Below are 23484 nucleotides of genomic sequence, written 5' to 3'. Positions count from 1 at the left end.
TATTATTGGTGCATGTGACTGTGTGGCACGTTACTTTTTTGCCTGGGACTTGCACCCCTAACAAGGACGTCAGAGGTGTGGGTGACATGTAGCCTTGTTCAATAGCCTAGTGTGGAATGAAAGGTGATGGGTGTAGCCAATATACCGCGTAATGGACCTGAGCACTGAGATAATAGAGTTCCATGTCTAGAGCCATGAAACCCCCCCTAGAAAATGGCTGAGTCATGAGTGTCCAGCTTAGCCGGGGTTGCCTTCCGACCCAGGCTAGTTTAATGAGCAAGGAGCAAAAAATGTTAAAAAAGTGACGTCCTGGATAGTAAGGTATGTTCATTTTCATCATGGCCACTCTACCAGCCAAGGAGAGCGATCCAGCTGTCTATCCATGTACCAATTTGCTCAATCGCAGCTCTATAGTTTGCTCTAATGGTCTCCTCTGGTTCCTGGTAATATTGACACCCAGATACTTGATTTCATCATTGCAGCACCTTAGTGAATATTCAGACGTGAATCTGGGGGTATTAGGGGTTAGCGGGAAAATCTGCGATTTACTCCAATTAAATTTTATCCCCGATATCTGGCTACATCTGATGAACTCCCTCAAGATGGTGTTAAGACTAGCACTGAGCTCATGGAGGTAGAGGGTGATGTCATCCGCTTATAGGGATATTAGGATTCGACGAGAGGGGTATATTATGGCGTGCTTTCTATGGTGTTGCCTGATCTTGGCAGCCAGAGGCTCAATAGCTAAAGCAAAAAGTAATGAGGAGAGCGGGCATCCACTGTGTTGTACTTACTAGAGGTAACAGGAGGTCTTCTCAGCCACTAAGGACCCTCAGCTTCCAAGAGGACTTAATACCCCAACCAGAATTGCGCCAAAAGGTGCATTTCCAAAGTGTTGGAGAAAGGGAACATGGCCTCTGAAGACTTTTAAGTAATCCTGCTGTGTTGGATTCACTGGAGGTCACAAGAGGGATTGTTGGTCCCCACGGACCCTCAGCAGGCAAGGAGGCTTCATCCCCCAAGCAGTACTGCACCATGAGGCATAGTTGCAGAGTGGTGGAGAAAGGGAAAATGGCATCCAAAGACCTCTCAGTAATCCTGCTGCTTGGGACTTACTGCAGGTAACAGAAGGGCTTGTTGGCCCCCAAGGACCCATAACATCCAAGGGGACTTCATCCCATACCAAGCAGTGCACCAGAAGGTGCGTTTGCAGTGTGGTGGAGAAAGGGGCATGGCCTCCAAAGTCCTCTCAGCAATAAGGCTGTGTGGGAATTACTGGAGGTAACGGGAGAGCTTGTTGGCCCCCAAGGACCCTTAGCATCTTAGGGAACTTCATCCCTCAACCAGCAATGCTCCAGAAGGTGCGTTTGCAGAGCCGTAGAGAAAGGGGGTGTGGACTCCAAAGACCTTTCAGCAATCCAACTGTGTGGGACTTTTGGGAGATAACGGGAGGGCTTGTTGGCCCCCAAGGACCCTCTGAGCCTAATAGGACTTTATCCGCCTACCAGCAGTGCGCCAGGAGGCACGTTTGTGGAGTGGCGAAGAAAGTGGGTGGGCTTCCAGTGACATGCTGGCCAGCCTTTTTTTTAAAATTTATTCTGGAAGAGGGACCATGTGACCCCCTTCTCTGGGTCAATTTCAGACCTTATCCCCAGGGCCTTTCTTGAATGGGGTGGAGACTTGTGACCCCCTCCTGTGCTGATTTTGGTAACTGAGACTTATTTCTCAGGGCCCGGTCTCTTTTTTTAATAAATAATAAATAAATAATGGGAGGGGGGGCTGATTTCATCCCCGGGGACCCCATTCCCCGGGGCCCAGTCTCTTGCATGGGTGCCCTGGTCCCTCCCAGGGCACCCACTTTGTTGTGTTGGGGACGACAGGGGAGCCTCAAGGCCCCCATGGTCCCTGCTGGCTCCCCGCCTCCAGCGGGAGCCAGCATTACTTTCGCAAGTAGGGAGCTGCGAACATACAGCTCCCTCTGTGTCAAAGCAATTGTGCTCTGCTTTGAGCAAGTAGGAGCATTTTGCTCTCGCTTGCTGACAGCAGAGCAGTTTGCTATGCCTTCTCCCCCCAAGCCATAGCAAATGACTATTTCCAGGGTGGGCACCCTGCAACATAGCAGGAGCCAGGAGCTGGGCTGTGCATTGTGCATACCCCCTCCAATTTTTACTTTGGCCCGGGGAGGTTATGGGCCCTCTCGTATTTCTATAAGTTAATTGCCCTGGGGAGGTGGCAGTCATCGGGGCTGCAGGGGGGGCCAAGCAGCCCCCCACATTTCTATAAGTTAATTGCCACAGTGAGATGGTGGTCCTTGGAGCAGCAGGCTCCCCCACATTTCTGTGATTGTTTGCCCCAGGGAGGTGGTAATCCCCATGCTGCACAGAAGGCCATACAGGCCCCTCTCCACTAATTTTACAAATAGCCCTGTGGAGATGGTGCTCCCAGGGCTTGGGGGCACTGTGGGCCCCCCACATCATTTTGTTTGGCGTGGGGAAGTGGTGGTCCCTGGAGCACAGGGGAGTCGAATGGGCACGCACAGCATAATTTAAAAAACCTGCACCCGGGATTTGGCCCACCCTGGGGCTCCATGAAAAAGATGCACAGGAGTCCATGCGTCTTTTTTTTCAAGTTTGCCATGGATCCACTTGTGAATTCACAGCAAAATTGAACAAAAAATGCTTTTGACCCCCATCATATCTAGGAGGTCAGCGTATTCCGACCCCCATTTTTTTACGTTTTTTTGTGGAACTTGGCTTGAAACTGTTGTCAGCCAATCATATTTCAGAATGAGCCATAAGTTTATTGCAAGGACTCGCATCCCCAGATATCTATATTTTTTAAACTTCAATATTTCTTCAACAACTGAATGGATGGACACCAAATCACAAAAAGCATGCTTGCTCGACCAACATCTAGCTCTCTGCCAAATTTGGGGTAATTCTGTTCAGCTGTTCAGGCTGTAGTAGTGTTCAAAATCCCTAGGGGAAAGAATTCATAGGGAAAACGCATTTTGGGATTCCCTCTTTTTCTGTCTGCCCTCTCCTGATCAATCACCCCAAATTTTTCTTCAGAATTTGCCCACTCAGAGCAGTCCAACCTTTGTCGATGAGACCCACTTTGGATCCAGCCTGCAGCTTCCCTACTGATGACTCTTTGACTACCACTTTTCCTTTCATGAGTTTCTAAGTTAGAACACATGTTTTCCACTGGGATGAACCTGCTACTGTCTAATATGGGCAAGGCCATCATCTGTTAGAAGAATTGCAAAGTCATCCATACACTAAAAGGCTATAGTTGTGCTTTTAAAGTGTTGGTCACATGAAGTCTGCTGCAGTTCCAGTAAATCATATTCAGCCTTTTATGCATCATCACAGTGTGGTGTGATAAAGTCAAGTAGTATTAGCATCACTCCCTTGTTCTGTTTAAGTATGAAGGTCTCCGCTTATGCGTGGCTTCATTGCATCTGGATCTTCTGAAGCATAATTGCCAGTTTTAGAGTAGACTAGGTTGTTGTGAATACAGCTGAATGTTAACATATATATGTATAACAGCATTTTAATCAAGCCTTTGAATAGTTCAATGTTGTGACTACTTTTCACTGTCACAGTGACATCAGTAAGGGCGTGTGTCACTGCTACAAAGTCAAACTTGTTTTCCACTATTATATTGTTTTTAGAAATGGTTGTCATGGACCAAAATGATTCATAATCATAGAAGGTGAAAGATTCCAACATCAAACTTCATTTGCTGCATCCTTTGTCCAAGACGGACATCGCATGCTAGCCCCTTTCCATGAGGAGGGACAGGGATGCATGATTAGTACTGTGATGATGAGGAGTAGAGTTAGAAAATTAATAACCGTTATATCAGGTTTCCACCACCTGGTCCCTCTTCCTTGTCATGGTCCTTCCACTGGTGAGGCTGTACCAAGAACAGTCAGCTTAACTGATCATCTAAGATTTTTTTTTAAGTTATTGATTGATTAAGAAAGAACGCGCAGTTGATAGATTTAGACTATGCCTGAAGATTAAACCTTTCTACAAAAGCTTCCAGCCTAGGAAGCCACACCAGCAGAGTGTAGCGCTGCACAAATTGGCGTTGAGAAGCCTGTGTTGCTACTAGTTGTCATTTAACGAAGCTCTCTTGAAGCTGAGCTCAATAGATGTCAGTGTCCCATGATAAGCCCCCCTCTACTATCCAGGTACCTGCATAGCAGCCAGTTCCTGCTCAGAGGTCATCGAAGTTCAAACTAAATGACTTAGACTGAGAGTCAAATGCAAAAACAACAATTGATGAACAGAATGCAGAAGATGTCATACATTCACACCAGTACAGAGATCTGGGCCTAAATCCGTTGTTTTTGCATTGGGCATTAAAAAGTGTTGGGTTTACCATTACAGTTATTATGAAGGAATAATAACGGAAGACATGAATACTTTAAGATTTACTAAAAATTAAGAATGAAATTCAAGATTAAACCCGGAGTTTAAAGACTAGGGGCCCGATGTAGGTAAATCTCTTTTTCCGACTCTTAAATACCGACTCATACCGAATCGGTATTGAAGAATCGAAAAACGTGATGTAGGAAAAAAAATCGGTAAATTTTACTGATTGGGTATCATTCGGAATATCCAATCGGTATTTACCAAATCGGTATTTACCGATTTGGAAAATCCTGATTCGATAAATCACATTCATTCCTATGGACCCTCTGGCCCATAGGAATGAATTGGATTTTCCGAATCTGCACATTCCGTATCGGTAAATACCGATTCGGTAAATACAGAATCGGTAGTTTGAAAATCGACATGTGAGCCTGCCAACCAACCAGGGACACCCTACACACCCCATAACGAAGGCCCGGAGTATCCAACCAATCAGAATGAAGCAACCCTCCCCAGTACCTGGGAGTGGCCACACCCATGCAGGTGCACAGCAACTGAACAAACAAATGAGCTGAGGTGAGAGGAGCTGACTATCCAGAGCCAAGCTGTTGAACAGAATGGAGTCTCAGGAAGGGCAAAATGATGGTGGAGAGCGCAAAAGAAAGATCAAGTTCAGCCCAGCAGAACTGCAGGTGCTTGTAGAAGAAATTGTGAGTCACTACAACCAAATATTTGGAAAACAGTCTCTGAATGTTGCAGAGTCTGTGAAGAGAAACATATGGCTTGGCATACAGGGAAAAGTCAATGCCATTGGCGTAACGCACAGGGAGATTGATGACATAAAGAAACAATAGTATGACATGCGCATCATAGCAAAAAAGAAGATTGCTGCCCAAAAAAAGGAGGCTGGTGTGACAGGAGGTGGTAGGAGCAAAGCACCAAAACTGACTGAGATGGAGGAGCTTGTTGAATCAACCCTAGAGCAAGAATGCATCCATGGGATTGGAGACTTGGACAGTACAGCAAGAGCAACTAAGAAACAAGGTAAGATGCATGGACCCTAATCTACAACCATTACCCTGAACCCATACCCCACTGTGTATAATCATTACACTGCAGAACAGCTCATACTTGGGGCCAGCAATGCATCATGGTAGACGTAGTCATGATTACATACATGCAATGCATACACCACAAGATTCAGCAAGGCATGCCACACACATCTCCAAACACACAATGTACACTGGGCAAAGGTATGTAAGCAATGTATTTAAGAACTACACACAGGTGAACAACACCATTGACCCTATGTCCATATATTTTCACAGGAGATTCCTCATGCAGTACAGCACCAGCAAGGGAGGAGACGGCACCAGCAACTAACAGAAGAGAAAAAGAGAAACAAAGCACAGGTCATAACACTGTAAAAGGAGGCAACAACACAACCCAGGAAGCCTCAACAACAGAGCGAGCCTCAACAACTGTCCCGCTATCACCTCTATTGTTTGGATCACCTGAATTGGAAAGCACACCGCTTACACCAAAACCAACGTCCAGGTCGTCCATGCAGGGAAGGGCAAGTAGGCCTGATGTGCCCCTCTGAGGATCCTGCAAACCTCAGATGAGGAGGATGAGGATGTAGAAAATCAAACAATTGCACCTGTGGCTGACAAGGCCAGACCACAGATTTCAGCAGGCGCTGCGCGGACCAGTGTCCTTGGCAGGAGGGCACATGAGGGTGGGGATGGGCAGGAAGGTGGGAGCGTCTACTGGGGCCTGGATGCCACAATGGTAAAAGTACAGGGCATGCAGGCCAAGGCACTGTTGGCCTGCATAGGCAGGTGCGCAGCATGAACAATAAAATGTCACACATAGACAAGGGAATAGGCCACATTGCTTGTAGTTTGGAGGCAATTTCCAAGGGGATGTCAGACATCTCTACATACATGGGTGTACAGTCTGATAACTAGAGCGTCGCAGGGAGCGGCAGTATATGCGGCAGCCGTCCAAGGCACTGAACAGATTTGCTACAGCTACATCACTACTGTGCCGCCGCTCAATATCCATGCAGGATGCAATTGTGCACTGCTGCACAGACTTGACACAGGGCATGGGAAGAGTGACCTCTGCGATGGAACAGATGCTCACCACTCAGACAGGCACTGCTGGTGACACGGGTGTGGAGGAGATAGAGGGGTCCACCAGCTGGAGTGGCTCCAGCACACCTGTACCAGAGGTGCGCAGGAGCGTCAGGCGCAGCAATGCTGAGTCAGGCCCTAGCCAAGATATGGAAACCCAGGCACGTAAATCCCGCAATGTAGTGCGTGGGCGTAAGCATTGAACATTGCCTAAAATCCACAGGACTGCTAACAGTCACGGCAACTGAGCACACGCAGTCATGGACATGGACATTGATGGGCAATGGCTTTTGTATTTTAATCATGATGTAGTGAATATCAAACTACACTTGTCAAACACTATACCTGTCTGTGTGTCATACATTACCTAGAAATATCGAGGTGTAATCTCTGTCTGTCTCAATCTTCCATCTGTTGCTGCTGCTCCTGTTGCTTGGGGGTCTGCATGTTCTTGGTCATCATCAATGTCCTTGTGATGTGTTACCTCCACCTCTGTGCCTTCTTTGGTGGCAAGATTGTGCAACATGGCACAGGTCACTATTATCATGCAACACAGGATGGGGTTGTACTGTTGTGCACCTCCACTCTTGTGGAGGCAGCGGAACCTGTTCTTGAGGAGTCCAAATGTGCGCTCCACTATGTTGTGAGTTGACCTGTGTGCCACATTATAATGCCTTTCGCCTCTGTTAGTTGGATTGAGTTACGGTGTGAGCACAAAGGAACGCAGGGCATATGCACTATCGACTAGGAGGGAATGAGAGGTCCATGAGTTACATACACATGACACATACATCTGCCATTCATATCAGGGTGTGTTACACTTATTTACCTAGCAGATATCCATCACCAAAATCTCCAACAACAAGCCGTCTGTATATCCCGCTGTTCTGGAAAATGTAGGAGCCGTGCGGGCTCCCAGGAAATTTGGCCACTATGTCTGTGATGATGTTGCCAGCATTGCATATCACCTGCACATTGATGGAGTGCGTCAACTTACGATTTCTGTAGATGTGTTCAGTGGCTGCAGGTGGGCATAGTGGAAAGTGGGTGCCATCTATGCAGCCTATCACATGCAGGAAGTGTGCCAGTTCATAGAAATCAGTTTTTGTTTTTGCAAGTTCCGCAGGTGTGTCAGGGAACTGGATGTAATGTTCCATTCTCTGCGTCATGGCATCCAGGAACTTCCTGAAAAAATCGGACAGGCAGCTCTGGGACACACCACCTACTGCAGCAATCACACTCTGGTAGCTCCCAGAGGCAAGCAGGTGTCGGCTACACAGCACCTGCACATGGGGTGGGATGGCATGGGCCCTGGGTGTTGGGTGATCCAGGTATGGGTGGAGGTCCCTAATCAAGTCTAGGGTGGTTTGGGGTGTAGCCTGTACCTCTGCAGTATCTCTGACTCAGTCAGTTGGAAAAGGGTGATCCTCTGCCTGTACGCCTGCTCCTCCCTTCTTCATGCCCTCTCTCCTGCTGCCTGTAGCCTTTGCCGCCTCGCAATCACATAGAATGCCGCCATTCTTGCAACACTGTTGCATTTTGGGCCCTTTTTTATAGCCTGCACCTGGTTACCACCTGCTTTCAGTCCATGGTAAATACCGACTCTTAAATACCGAATTTCATGGAAATCTGTATTTTTGGCCTTTACGACATCTCGATGGGCCTTTTTTGCCATTTCTTATTTACCGAATCTGAAAATAAGAGCTCTGTAAATAAGGAATCGGTAAATACCGAATCAGATTTTTACCAATTCTTATTTGCCGATTTGGTACAATTTTAACACCTACATCTCATTTTCCAAATACTGGTCCGTAACGGCCGAAATTACTGATTTTCGGCCATTACCGACCGGTATTTGCCTACCTATATCGGGCATTAAGGTTTTACCTAAGAAATAACGAATTGAACATTCCTTTGAGTGCACCAAGGAGACACTCTTCTTGTCCCAAGGAGAGTGCTTGTTTCGATTTTTTGCTCACCATGCCATTCCAGTTTGGACCCAGCCATATGCAAATCAGTCTTGAGCTTGCGACCAATGGGAACTGTCCAGCCCGAACTGCCAGGCCAGGTTAAGCCTGAACTGGAAACAAGCTTCCTAGGACAGGTTTCGGGATTTCAGCCCTCATCAGCCAGGATAGCTTGACTCCAGTGGCATGGAGAGCACGGGACCCACGTCTGGGCACACCCGTCCCACTCAGGTTGACAAATGCAAAAAGAACAATCAATGGACAGAATGCAGAACAATGTCATACATTCTCCCCAGTACAGAGATCTGGGCCTAAATCCATCGTTTTTTGCTCACCATGCCATTCCAGTTTGGACCCAGCCAAATGCATATCAGTCTTGACTCTGCACCCAATGGGAACAGTCCAGCCCGAACTGCCAGGCCAGGTCCTCCCTCGACTGGAAACAAGCATCAATGGATTTAACCCAGATTTCTTGCCTGGGGGTGAATGTATGATTTATTCAGCATTCCGTCCATTTGTTTGCGTAGCATATGGATTGAGAGACGGCATTTTTAAACTCTCATGCAATAGACCAAAATGTACAAATACTCGAAAGGAGCCCGTTAATGTTTGTCATATTGCCCCACTGGTCTTTCTACTCCCAAAGATGTTTCCATTTATGGCTCTTTCATTTCCTGCAAAGAGTCTTTAGTTGCTGGCCGCTGTTTATCGCATCTTAAACCAGTGTTTCTTGCATCGTCCACTTTTTCAATTCTCACCTTACATCATGGATTATTAATTCTTCCAAAAGCGTTTCTCTATACTGACAGTGTTCCTTTCACCTTTTCATAATATGTATCATCTTCCTTCAACATGTTTTGTTTTCCCACAATATTTTCTGTCGCCTTACCGTAGTCTCAAATTGCAATACACCTCTTTATTAAATATTTTAACACTTTTTCGACTCACCAACTGTGGTACAGAAAGATATTTTCTCCATTTCTGTATCTTGTTGCTCATTCCATGCACTTTGATCCAATCAGTGTCTCTCCTCCACACTATCACTTCCAACACACTGTCTTCTTTCAGCACGGTCTGTTACTTTAAACACAGGGGCGGCTGGTGACATTTGAAAGTGGTGAGGCGTAAACTAATTTGCATATTGCACCGCAGCGATCGAGCGCAGCGAGCGAGCCCGAACCACCTTGCATCCATCCATACATCATTCATGCATCCACCCATCCATCCACCCACCCACCCTGCATCCATACATCATTCATTCATGCATCCACCCATCCATCCATCATGCACCCACCCATCATGCATACATCCATGCATCCATCCATACATCATTCATGCATCCACCCATCCATCCACCCACCCATCCTGCATCCACACATCATTCATTCATGCACCCACCCAATCATCCATCCACCCATTCATCCATCCACCCATCCATCCATCCATCCATCATGCATCCACCCATCATGCATGCATTCATGCATCCATCCACCCATCCATCCATCATGCATCCATCCATCATGCATGCATCCATGCATCCATCCATACATCATTCATGCATCCACCCATCCATCCACCCATCCTGCATCCATACATCATTCATTCATGCATCCACCCACCCATCCATCCTGCATCCATCATTCATGCATCCATCCACCCATCATGCATGCATCCATCCATGCACCCATCCACCGAACAATCATTAATGCACCCACCCTGCATCCATCCATCATTCATGTATTTTTATGACCATATAAAAATAAATTATGGACTCTAACAAGCCTTTAGGATCGATGTTGAAGGATGTGCCAGTTTACATATTACATCACCCCTACGTTTTTATGCTTGAAAACTTCTATCGCCCATGTATTTGCCATCCTGTAAGCCCTAGGTATGTACTATACAAATTCACATACAAACATACACCAACATGCATGCAATAATAAATGCATATATCATGCTATTCCGCCTCTACAGTTTGTTAACATTTTGAAATTTTAAAGAAAAAGAGAGATTGAGACGGAAAGAGTGTCAGGAAGAAGCTGAGGCATAGTCAGAGAGAGAGTAGAAAGCAGGTTCAGAGCGGCGTGGAGCAGTAACGGGGCGGGGGGAGACAGGTGGCAGAGGGGAAGAGCGGCACGGAGCTTTAAAAACAGAATAATAAAGACGAGTGAGAAAAAAGCTAAGAAATAAGGGAGATATGTTGAACTGAGAGGGTAACAAATATGGGACGTGGTAGACAAAGAGGCGAGACGACTGAAGTAATGCACTAAAAACACACACTTTTACCTCGCTGCCGGTCCTGGTCCGCGCCACCTCTGGGCTCTGCTTCCCACACGTCACAGGCTCACAGCGCCCCATGGCCAATCCTGGCGCCAGGGGCAAATGTACCCTCTCGCCCGCAGCACGCCCATTAGGGCTTCTGATGCGCATGCGCAACGCTGCAAAAACACAAGTGTGCATGCGTGGGCACGGGTAAAAATTTCCCCCTCCGTCCCCACGCATGCGTACTTGTGTTGCTGCCTGTACGATCTCAATGAATCAACATGACGCCCGCCCGGCGGTCTGACGTCATGTTGATTCATTGACATGATTGTCATGAGGGAGCTGCGGGCGGCGTTGGGCAGGTGGGGCTACGCACCCACGCCCCAATGGACGAACCGCGCCTGTTTAAACATCACAACACACCCTGTGCCCTCCTCACCTACTTCATGCACTAGACTTATCTCTTCAGCAGCTCTATCACCTTGGCTACTTTATGTCTATTGTCACACTCTGTGCACCTCATCTGCTAATACTTAATTTGTGCCTCTCTAGAACACTCTGTGCCTTCTAACCCACACAGTCCCCTTCTAGCCACTCAGATCCTCTTTCCCTGTCCTTCTTCTCTATCGATTACAATCACAAGAGAAAAAAAACATCTGGTCTGACTCTGCTCACTATAGCCTCTAGCCGTTCCCCCACAAAGAGCTGATTAAAAGGAAAATACAAGTGTTGCACAAGGTGGCAACCCGTTACTTAGTTTGCAGCCTTTTTTTGAGGCTCTAGGATTTTATTTAGTAAATTTCGCTTCTGCGAAGTGAACATCACCTGTGAAACCTGTAGCCCGAGAAGGAGGAAGGGAAGCTGCTTTTCTATACTTTTCTATGCTGTTACTGTAAATGTTATAGACTTGAATAAAAGGAGCTGCGGCCTATCTTGAGGAATTCATATAAAAAACAGCGGGACAGATTGGACAAACCTACTAAGTCTAGTCCCTGGGCGAGGTTGCACATAGAAAATACAGTCTTGTTGGGAGATTTGAATCAGTATTCCACACCACTCCTAGTCTGTAGAAGTTACTGGAGTGTGTTACATCCAATATTTGCATATAAAATCGGCAGATGAGTAAGTATTTGCAGGACGGTTTCCATTCAGACAGAAAGCCCTGCCCGCTTCTACTAACACCAATGAAAAGCTGTTCAAATATAGCTTCACACAGAGGATGAGTGCAGGGAGGGAAAGAGATGACTGCGGATACACAAATGACGTAGCGTTGGGGCTGACAATCTAGGGGGGGGGGATCTCAGTGGGTTAATGCTCCAGTTACTGAGATCTACCTGTATCCTGACAGTCGCAGGTTTGAATACAATCAGGCAGAAAATAGCCGATTCTTCACTAACTAGGTATACAATAGTGCCTTTTAGTTAGGTAGCTTTAAAATGTGGGAATTGTTAGAGGCTACTATACTACTTCTGAAAAGCAGATAGGTATGTATTAGTTTAATTTGCTCTGAATTATCCCTGACTTATCCTTTGTACAGGAGAGATTCCTAATGTGACCTCAAGCATAGGCCTAGAGATATTTTAAAAAGCAAAACATTTTCCAATGTTCTCATCGGCCAGTGACTCTCAATGTTCAATAGAAACTAAATAACACACATCTGCCGCTTCCATTTTGTATGTTATTGTGTTTTAATTGCACTTGTATAATGTTTCATGACCATGGTGATTCACAAAGCGTCCACGAACGGGTACACACCACTCAGTAGGGGGGGCTCTGCTCCAAAGGGGTTTAGCTCCAGTGTGTCCTACGCGAGAAGCATTTAAGTGTTGTGTGTCCAGAGTAATGTGCGTATTTTTTCTTAGGTAGTATCGCCTAGGCATGCAATGCTGGTAAGAGAAGTGAAAGAAAGAATGCACACATTTTAGTTTAATTTGTTTTCCCCGATTGGGTCTCTACAGAATCCACCGAGGATTGCATATATGAAGTAAAGAGAGATGCTCTATAAATTCCCTACAGAGAGACTGGGGGCGGCCTAGAGGCACTTGGCATATGCAGCCAGCCATGTTAAATGGTTTGTCCCCATCCAGGAGTGATCAGGACTGATCCACAGCATAAAGAAGAGAGAAATAGTCCTAAGGACCCGGGTGGTTCCTTGGGAACCACCCACAGCGATAGTGACCCTGAGCAGTGTAGTAACAACAGGCAGTCATGGTTGAAGTTCTCTAGGGTCCACCCAGCAGTGACAGAAGGGCCACCCAGGTGCATGCGCTGGTTACTGGTAGGATTCATAACTCAAGACAAGAGACAAGAAAGGATGGCAGTAGTCTGCAGACTACCTAGAAACTTTTTCTAAAGACCTCCCAAGAGAAGGAGAGGGCAGTCTGCAGATATACACTGCTTACAATCAGTCGAGATGCTCAGTTCACAACTGAGCATGCAGGCGTGTAAGCAAAGTAAAGACAAATGAGGCACGCACGGGTTGTAGTCGCAGATTAAGGAGGCTATGCCTAGTGGGCAGATTGAGCAAATAGCAGTCATCCCTTTCTGATTGTCAGATATCAGTCGCCACCTGATTTCAGACTTTGCTTGCTAGGGTCCCCCTAGGTGTGAGGAGGAGCAGGCCATGATCATGTACAGGGTGCAGGCACCCAGGAAAAAGAACCCTTGGAATCTGCCTCAGAGGAACAGGCAAGAACAATCTTGCATGGGTTACAGGCAGGAGACAGGGTTGTCTCTCTTAAATATCTTTGTGTGGGCGGTGCCTTGTTGGTTACAAGTACAGCTGCAGAGATCCAAGTGTAAACTGCAGGCCACAAGTTCCCATGTTAAAATACTAGCCTAGTGTGTTAAGTGTCTGCTACTGCAATGTATCTGTTTGCATTTTTGGAGTTACAGGTTTCAAACCAGGTAGTGAAACTCCACATTGTATCCTTTGAAGACAATAGCATGAGTAAAATGTAGTTGAGCAATACTGATAGGTATTATATTTGCTAGGTGGTCATTCCAGTTTTCCGCCCAAACATAAACCTTTGACCTGACAATTAGTCTTCATCGCAAGGGTTTATTCCACAGCACTTTTTTACATTTTATTTTTTCCACTGCTGCCTCTGACAAATTTCGAAGCACTTACACAACACCTCAAATGTCGTACTACAGACTCCTTCTACACTCCCTTTTAGAACATGCCTCCAAGTGTGCTTAGCCATCAGTGCTTTGTTTACTAACCAGTATTAACCGGTTCTTATTCTGTGGTTTGCATAAGTGCTGTGGTTTGCATAAGTGCTGTGTCTCATAACCCCCGCACTACGCCCACACCGCGGAAAACCTCTTCCCCAGCCCACCGCCCTGGTATCATATCCCAATAAATTAGCCAACAGGGAGTTGTGGTTGTTGTGGTCGTTGTTGGCCGCAGTTTTATTAGGATTGTACACAGACTGGTTATCTGGTCATCGTTAGCATGACCCTGAACATTGTGTCATTTGCGAACTGCCATATCTGGGTCATAAATCATACATGTCATCATCATACTGTGCAGATCATATTTTGGTACATTCAGTTCATAAATGGCACGCAAAACCAGTTCTTTTGTTAGTCCTTGGTAGTCCTCATTTGTCGTGTTACTTCTGGGACCACCATTTGGTTGGTCACCCCATGCCCTCTCCGTATAGGGAGGGTTAGCTTCTCCACTGAGTTAGGCCCCCAACTCGGTACCTTTTTCTGCCCTGCCGTCCGGCCGGGTCTGGCCCGCGAGCGCCGTCTCCGTTTGCTACTCCCCTCCTTGGCCCGGCCACCTCACCTGCCGTGCGGCATCCCAAAATGAGTGGCCTTCCTACTACACACCGCCCTGTCAGTTTGTCTCCTTAGCCAACCATTGTACCAATTTCCGCCAACGGTCGAGTTGCTGTCCAGCACCGCAACATTTGCTGGTTCCTAGGTGTGGGTGGGTGGGTACAGAAAATGCAATGTTCGCCGCTCCCCCTGCTCCACGAAGTTAGGAGTTACCTAGGGGAGCGGCCGCTTATATCCCCCCCTCGCTCTTCCCGGCACCCAGGTGCTGCGCTCCCATTGGAAGGTTTGTACCTAGCAGGGCCTCCCATTGGCCCGAGGGTTTGGTGCCGCCTTGGTGCTCCTGCGAGGGGTGGTGCGCCCCACTTGCTGCTTCTGGGTGCTTTTGGGCGCCCAGAACTGGTTTTCCCACTGGGGCCCGGCGTGGGTTATGGCGCCGGACCCTGGGCCCCCCCCCTTCGGGCGTCTGTCACGGCATCTTCAGCTTGATATATTCGCTCGGTGGGATATTTGGATCATGGAACACTGCACACGACAGAGGTTGTGAATTATAGCATGGATGTTCGGGAATGGGAACGACATTACAATCCCCGAAGTAAAACGTTCAGTAACTTCTAATTATCTGTTGTGTAAGTCTTTCATCTTTTAAGTTATTTAGTTAAACTCTATTTTCCATTCCACACCTCGTTGGCTTGGTTTACGCACCAATCAGCGTCTTGGGTCTCCCCTGAATTTCACTGGACACCTTCCTGCGCCTGGCACGCGTCCACATCCTGTTACACAATATGTATGACTGCTGTAATTCACACCTGACATTAATGCTCTTTGTATATTGTAAATGTCCTAGCTCCCTTGAGTAATGTGAGTTATATGCCTTTGTAATGATCTATTTCTTTTGTGAAACGCTTTACCACCCGTGGTTAATGCCCCGGTTACTTACCGGTAATCTTCATTACTCCGAGTATAGTCTTCCTCGCCACATGACTTACATAGTGAGCTTCAGCTCCACACCAGAACCCTCCAAAGCAAAAGTTAGCCTCCCATGCCTCCCATCCCCTCCCAAGATGGCCGACCCATTACCACCTGACCTCTATAAGAGGCGGGCCGGCCCAACCATCAGCCTGAAACCACCAAGCACAAACATGAAGCCGATAGCCAGACAGGGAGGGAGGGATGGGAACTCATGTGGCGAGGAAGACTATACTCGGAGTAATGAAGATTACCGGTAAGTAACCGGGGCATTACCTCCTCGTTAGTCTTCCTCGCCACATGACTTACATAGTGAGCACATACCAAAGCCAAGCGGCTTCATGGAACACACATGGAACAACAGACCAGAAGGGGATGACCACGAAAGAGGGCAAACCCAACAGACCAGCACGAGTGGAAGGACCACCCAGGAGGGAGGCAACCACGAGTAGGAGAACCAACCCGGGACCGAAGACACCGGGAAGGCCGAAAAACAAACTGGACCCCAGAGACACCAAGAGTCGCCAGGAAAACTGCCCCAACCGAAGGAAGGCAGAGAAAGGCACGGGATCAGACCGCACGGAACCAAAAAGGCAACAGCAACCAGGGCCAGAACAGAAACGAGCAGGCCCGAACAACACACCAGGGCAGCCCAACAGGCCGCACAAAGCGAGAGGGGAGCAAAAGGCCCAAGAGAGGAACCGAATGAACAGAGGACATCCCCACCACAGCGACCCATTAACAAAAAAACACCAGTGGAAAGAGACAACCACGCCGCCCAAAACAGCAACACCGCAAGGGCGACCAGAAAAACAGGGAAGCGGCACCAGAGCCATCCAACAGACAGGCAAGAGCCGGAAGAATGGAAAAGGGAGCCGAAAAAGGACAGAAGGGGGACCAACCCCCGTCAAACAAAGGACCCCCGGAAGGGACCGCGACTCCAAGGAGAGAACCCAGGCAGGCACCCAGGAAAGGAGCCGGAGGAGAACCAATCAATCAATCAATCAATCAATCAATCAGTGACACTTATAAAGCGCGCTACATACCCGTGGGGTCTCAAGGCGCTGGGGGGGGGGGAGCCGCTACTGCTCGAACAGCCAGGTCTTCAGCTTCTTCCTGAAGGAGAGGTGGTCTTGGGTCAGGCGCAGGTCGGTCGGGAGGGAGTTCCAGGTCTTGGCGGCCAGGTGGGAGAAGGACCTTCCTCCTGTAGTCGCTCTTCGGATGCGGGGGACGGCGGCGAGGGCGTGGTTGGCTGATCGGAGGTGGCGTTTGGGAGCGTAGAAGTTGACTCGGCTGTTGAGGTAGCTCGGGCCTTGGTCGTGTAGGGCTTTGTGTGCGTGGGTGAGGAGGCGGAAGGTGATTCTTTTGTTGACGGGGAGCCAGTGAAGGTCTCGCAGATGTCCGGAGATGTGGCTGGTTCGTGGGATGTCGAGGATGAGTCTGGCTGAGGCGTTCTGGATCCGCTGGAGTCTCTTCTGGAGCTTGGCGGTGGTCCCGGCGTAGAGGGCGTTGCCGTAGTCCAGTCGGCTGGTGACGAGGGCCTGGGTGACGGTCTTCCTGGTCTCGGTGGGGATCCACCAGAAGATCTTCCGTAGCATGCGTAGGATGTTGAAGAACCAACCATGGAAAGGCGAATAAACCGAAACCCCACAGGCCCGCCCACGGCCAGAAGGGAGAAGAAGAGGCAGAAAGAAGCCAAACGGCCAGGAACGGGAACACCCCTCACAGGGACCAAGCAACCGGCCCAGCAAGAAACACAAGAAGGGAGCGAGCCGCCTAAGAGAGCACCCAGGAGGGGCAAACAGCCAGCCCACAACCAGGCCCAGCCCAGCGAGACAAAGAAGAACCGACAGGCACAGGAGCGCGGCAGCAACACACCAAAGGCGTGAAGGACAGAAGGGCAGGGTGAAGACGAGCCCGAGCCATGACAAAACACCCAAGGCCACCAGAGCCAACACGACCCCAAAAGAGCAGGGGAAAGAAACGAGGACACACCCACACCGGACGTGCAGGGCCCCGCCAGGGAATCCCATAGCACCGCCGGAAACAAAAAACAGCCAGCAGGCAAAGGGACCCCAGGAAGCGCAAAGCCGGGAGCCCAAACGAGAAGGCCGAAGAGCCAAAAAACCGGAGACCCAAAGGAAGCAGACAGGGCCAGACGGACCCAGGAGACTCCCAAACCAGGCACAAAGAGAGGCCCGACCCACAAACCACCGGAGGAGAGGCGATGAGAACATGAGCACCCAGGGCCAGAAAAGCCGCAGCCAAAAATGACCCAGGCAAGGACAGTACCAATGTGCCAAAGAAACAAAAGGGGCGAACCCCGCACACACCCCGGAGTACGAGGCAGGGGACAAACTCACCACAGGGACCAACAAGACCCTGCAAGGCAGGGGAAAACCCCATAGAAGCCAAGGAACAGCAAAAAAGAAGCCAGACGGGAAAAACGACCACAGGGAAACCACCGACCCAGCACAGACCGGGAACCCAAGCATGGCCAGAAGAAGGCACCACCAACACACGGGCAGGAGGAACCCAGCACACCCAGGAGACAGAGCGGGAAGAGTTGGGGGAAAAAGAACCAAGGAAAAGGCCAGAGGCCCCGAGACCAACAGGAAGGGGAGGATCATCGTAAGGACAGACAGGGACAAGAAAACACCGCCAGACCACACGACCCAAACCACGACCAGAGGAAGGCCCCACCAAGGCAGACAACCCCAACCGGAAAACCCACGAACAGGACCCGGAGAGAAAGCAGCAGCGAAACCGCCAAAGCGAGCCCGCAACAAAGAGGCAGGCGCCAAAACCCCGGACCGACCAGGCAGGCACCACACAAAGGAAGCAGAGACACCAAAGGGCCAAAGCACCAAGGGCACTGAAAGCCCGGAAGAGAAGGATCGCAACAAACACCGGACCCCCAGGGGGCAAGGAGAAGCAAGGAGACAGCAGGAAGTCGACAGGAAAAGGGCGCAAGAGTCGCCTGCCGAGACAGGGGGGAGCGGCAAAGCAGCGGACCCCGACAAGACAAGGAGAGCCCTCCAGGAGCAGAAACAGACAGCAAGAAAACACTGACGCAGCCCAGAGACGGACGGTCAGACCCCAACAGCAGGAAGCCCACAACAGACAAGCCGCAGCCCACAGCCCCCGGAAAAAAACGGGAGGACGGACAACAAGGAACCAACCAGGACCGACCCCACACAAAAACAGCGGGGACAGGAGTCCACAGGACAAAAGGACCACAGGCCCAAAGCCCGGAAGGCAACACCGCAAGCACGAAGCAAAAGGCCCCACAACCCAACGCCACAGGCGCTGAAAAACAAGCAATCCATAAATGCACCACACAAGGACACACTTAGAACAACGGCAGGGACCGAACCCCGGCCTGAGAATGGCGGGCACCACTCAAGGCACAAGACACACCACTGAGCCAAAGCACCATGGACCCAAGCCAAACCAAGGAACCCTGCGAAAAAGGCAGAGAGAGCAACCCAACGGGAGACTCCAAACACGGAACGCCACACGAAAAAGAGCGACAACCCAGTGCAGGGACCATGCAAATCCTCACTGCAAACATCCAATACCAGGAAATGTGCCGCCGAAGCGAACACAGAGGAAACATGGAACCCACAACGAATACGCGTGACATCCACAGGCAAACCGGCAACCCCAGAGCGCCCAGGGGGCAGCCGAAGCGAACACGCCCCAAGAGCACCCGTCGAGTAGTCGAACCACACACGAGGAAGTAAGCGCAAGGGGAGCCCGGCAAAGGAGCAGGCGAAAACGCCGTCCGAAAACCAAACGCCGGGGGACATGGGCACAGCAAAAGCGGGACCCGAACCCAGGCCAGAGCACCAGCAAAGCGCTGGAAAAAAAAACAGACGAACAGTGCAACCAAATCCAAAGGGACACACAACAGCGACCCCAGAAGGAAGAAAAGGCAGAGAGAACCCGCCAGGAGCAGAGCCCGTGACCACGAGGCTGAAACACAGGCCCCCACAGAGGAAGCAGTAAACCACTGAGCCACCAGCACACAGCCCCAACGGAATGCGAGAAGCACTCCCCAAAGGAGCCCAAGCAGGCAGAAAAAGAAGAGAGAACAAACACCGGAAAAGACCAATGCTGCGCCACGAACAGCGAGACAGCAGGAGCAGCAAACAACCAACCATGAGGAAGAGCAGCCATCACAACTGCCAGGACACAGCGCCAAACCAGGGAACCAAGCAACCAAAGAAGGAAGCAGAGGACCCACCAAGACAGAGCACCCACAAAGTGGAGCACAAGCAGGAGGCGAATACCCAGTACACGTGATACCAGAGTAAAAAAACACACAAGGCCAAACACAACGTGACACGAAGCAGGCCACAGGAAGAAGCGAGGCGGCCACCCAACAAGGACCCCAGGAGCAGTGCCACAAGCAGCCAACGGAGCCCATAAAAAGCGACAGCAGAGCGCAAACCCGCAAGAGGCCCAGCAGGGCCCAGAGAACGAAGTGGTGAGCCCAAAATACCCCATACTGCAAGGACAGCCGTCGAACAGAGAAGGCCAACAAAGAGGGAAGTCACGGCCCACACCGATCCCCGAGGCATACAGCAGAGACAGTGCTCAACGAAGCGAGAGGGAGAACACACAGCCACGGAGGTGGCCACGCCCCCTCGGAGGCAGAGCAAGAAAAGGCGAGGACAAGCGGCACCCCGCCCCCTAGAAGCCCGGACCGCCCAGCGCGGGAAATACACGGGAAGAAGAGCCGCACCGGAAAAGCAAACGGCAAGTACAGGGAACAGCCCCGCAGCCGCCCGCCAGCCTCAACGGACCAAGAGTGCAGGGAGCACCGATAGGAAGCGCACACAGAAACGGTGAGTGCACCAGGGGCCCGCAAATGTAATGGGGGCGCAGCCGCGGGACGCAGGGTAAACCGCCGGGCTTACCATCAAAGCCTCCGACCATATCAAAACCATGAATGACGGATCGAATGGACCCGAAGCCAAAAGCAACTGAGAGTGGGAACCCGCCCTTCTAACAGACTTGTGGGGTGCCCGTAGCAATAGCCTACAGCACCTGGAATTCCCAGCGCGGAATCGAAAAATACAATGCCCCATAATCAAGAAGCCAGAGCGCGGCAGGCCACGCGCACAGGGTACAGACAGTCAGCAAGCCCATAAGCGTCTACCCGTGGCGAGGACAAGAGAAGCATCACAGCACACATGTCCTGTGTACATGAAGCAGTACCGGGGGGGGGTCAAAAAAGCAAGGGCTGAAACACACGGCGGGACACCACGCGCAGCAGAGGGGCAGACAGCGCTCGGAAAAACAACGAGCACGTAACAGACATACCCCAACCCAAACCAAGCCACCTGAACAGGGACAAGAACCCCAGGGCCCCCAGTACAAAAACCTGATGCCCAACTGAGCTAACCAGGCACATGAGCCACAGCACCGCGGAGTATAAGACAAAGCTATAACAGAGACAGTGCGAGGCGCAGGGCAAATGGGAGTAGAACAACAGAGTCCCAGACCACACCGCCCGCCCCCCCTATTGACCCTTGGCTCGCTAAGGCAGAGCCTAACCAGCCCCAAAAGAGACCGGGGGAAGGAAGGGGAGAGGTCCAAAAAGCCCCAGAGTCCGCTAGCGCAAGACCACCAACCAAGGACCCATGTTCCTGCAACAGCAGGAACCACTTACCTGAAGACGCATCTGGAGAGTAATGACGCGCAGAACAAAAAAAACAGGCTGATGGTTGGCCCGGCCCGCCTCTTATAGAGGTCAGGTGGTAATGGGTCGGCCATCTTGGGAGGGGATGGGAGGCATGGGAGGCTAACTTTTGCTTTGGAGGGTTCTGGTGTGGAGCTGAAGCTCACTATGTAAGTCATGTGGCGAGGAAGACTAACGAGGAGGTAATGCTTGCGCTACAGAAAGCTACATAAATAAATACATATCTGCATGTTTCACGTCTGTTTGATGCGTGATCTTGTTATTGACTGGGTCTTGTGAGAATCGTGCAGCCCCTAAATCTGCCTCATTGATTGGTAACACATACATTCATTAATGTTAGAGGTCGCCATTGAGTCGAGAAGACGTGTCAGATCCAGAAAGAATGGCCTATGAAAGGCATGGATATTGCCATAGGTTCCCCATGCAGTAATGCTTGTAAGGGTGCCTCTTCACTCTGTCCTGGGAGCTGAAGAGGAGGGCAGCAGTGACCCCCCCACGGTGATACTTTCAGGGAAAGACAAAAGGAGACCAGTTCATCTCCTGCCTCTGTTGACTATAATAAGGTGCTCGCGTAAAAAGGTATTCAAGAGACGCCTTTGCATATCTAGCAGCTCTAAGGAAGACGTGGAAATGGCTGCAATCAGAGGTAATTTCTGATGCCAGGAGTGTTGGCACCAAGGCATTAGCACGAAACGTGCATCTTGTTACGGAGAGCAACCGTTTGTGAAATGTACCAAACAAGCTTACCTCGACTGTTTTAAAATGTTGTCACTCTGGGGCTCTTAAAAGTTCAACTGCCTGTTAATATCTGGAGAAAATATCCGTGAGTTTACAGTGAATCGAATTCATTGTTTGTGTTTTTTCACATCTTCATGTGCGGTCATATCTAGTTTCTTGGATTTTTTTTGTAGCACAAACACATACGAAGGCAACTTCAGGCCACCAATAAAACAGAACATATTCACTAACCTCTGAAATCATTGGATGGAAAACTGTAGCTATGCCCCATGATATACTTCTTTTTAATTTACCACAACAGCATGCATTTATTATACATCATTGCCGATATTAATTTGAGTAGTCCCTTTAAAAGGCACGATAGCACTAGACTGCATTGCTCTTAAATCACTCTTTGCGTTCCATAGTGTCTGGTCTATTACTTAGCAAGTATGATTGAATTAATATTTACAATTGCATGCACTATTTTAAATGAATGCTCATGCATCGTATCAAATTTTACTGACGCTTTCCAATGAAAACAAGTTGACAGAAGAATGTGTGACTTAAGTAAGATAGGCTACATTAGTTACTGTAGCCATTTGCATATACATATCTCTATGTAAATAATGTGCACTTTGGAAATCGATAGCATTCCACTACTGACTGAAAACCAAACTCAGCTTTGAAAAAATATTGAAACCAGCCTCGCCCAGCAGAAGACCCCCGACTAGAATGGAAGTGATATCTGTGCTGACTATCGAATGCTGATAAAACTATATGTTAAGGTTTGATCACTGCTTTCTAGTATCAAGGGAGGCAACTCGATGTAAGGCTGGTTAGTCGGGCCATGCAACTATAATAGTTAAGCAGTGGGTCATACGCGTTGAGCTTAGGATTCCTCTCCTATGATTACTTAACCCCAAGAAGGCTATTTTTGGGGGTGTGGGGGTGGAACTATGTGACTCACTATCGAAGAGGGTCTCGGGAAACCAGGTCTCATATTGACTTCGTACCCTCATATACTTGAGGACGCACATAGGACATTATAATTACACTGGATGATGTTGACGTTGCTTTCACGTGCCTAATATTCTGCTGATGTGATGTGTTTAAAACGGCCCTTCAACCTACACGTTTTTCAGCTGTTCTAATTTCTCCTAGGTAGCAGGGATAAAGGGAATGTTTCTGGCTAACAAGAAGACTGACAACCAGGTCAAAACCTTCATCACGTATAACAAAGGACGAGACTGGCGCCTCCTTCAGGCCCCGGAAGTTGATCTGAGAGGAGACCCCGTTCACTGCCTTCTGGTAAGTTACTGCTCAGAAAATGACAGCCTAAAGTACACGGTTCAGTGCTCATCTGATGTGAATGAGTGACTTTGAATAAGCACAAAATAAATGCCATGTTTTTCCTGAACGACACGGTACATGTAATGCCGAATATGTGGCACCGAACCTAAAATGATAGTCCTGGTGATAATTTCGTTGATTAGTTCAAAACATTGAGCGTAAAGGGGCTTTATTTTAAACTACATTTTTGAAGA

At 49.2% G+C, this 23484-nt stretch overlaps 1 protein-coding gene across 1 annotated transcript in view; it reads left to right on the top strand.

Annotated features, from left to right (window-relative positions):
- The window catches only part of LOC147712037 (VPS10 domain-containing receptor SorCS1-like), a 2945658-nt gene that overhangs the window by 2134318 nt on the left and 787856 nt on the right, over nt 1–23484 (top strand). The window contains exon 10 of the mRNA XM_086922756.1: nt 23102–23248. Coding sequence (XP_086778882.1) covers nt 23102–23248 — 147 coding nt within the window. The remainder of the gene's footprint in view (nt 1–23101; nt 23249–23484) is intronic.

Source organism: Lissotriton vulgaris, chromosome 5 (genome assembly GCF_964263255.1).
Source record: "Lissotriton vulgaris chromosome 5, aLisVul1.2, whole genome shotgun sequence".
NCBI classification, from domain to species: domain Eukaryota; kingdom Metazoa; phylum Chordata; class Amphibia; order Caudata; family Salamandridae; genus Lissotriton; species Lissotriton vulgaris.
Note: the sequence above shows the minus strand (reverse complement) of the source record. Positions and strands in the feature narration are given on the sequence as shown.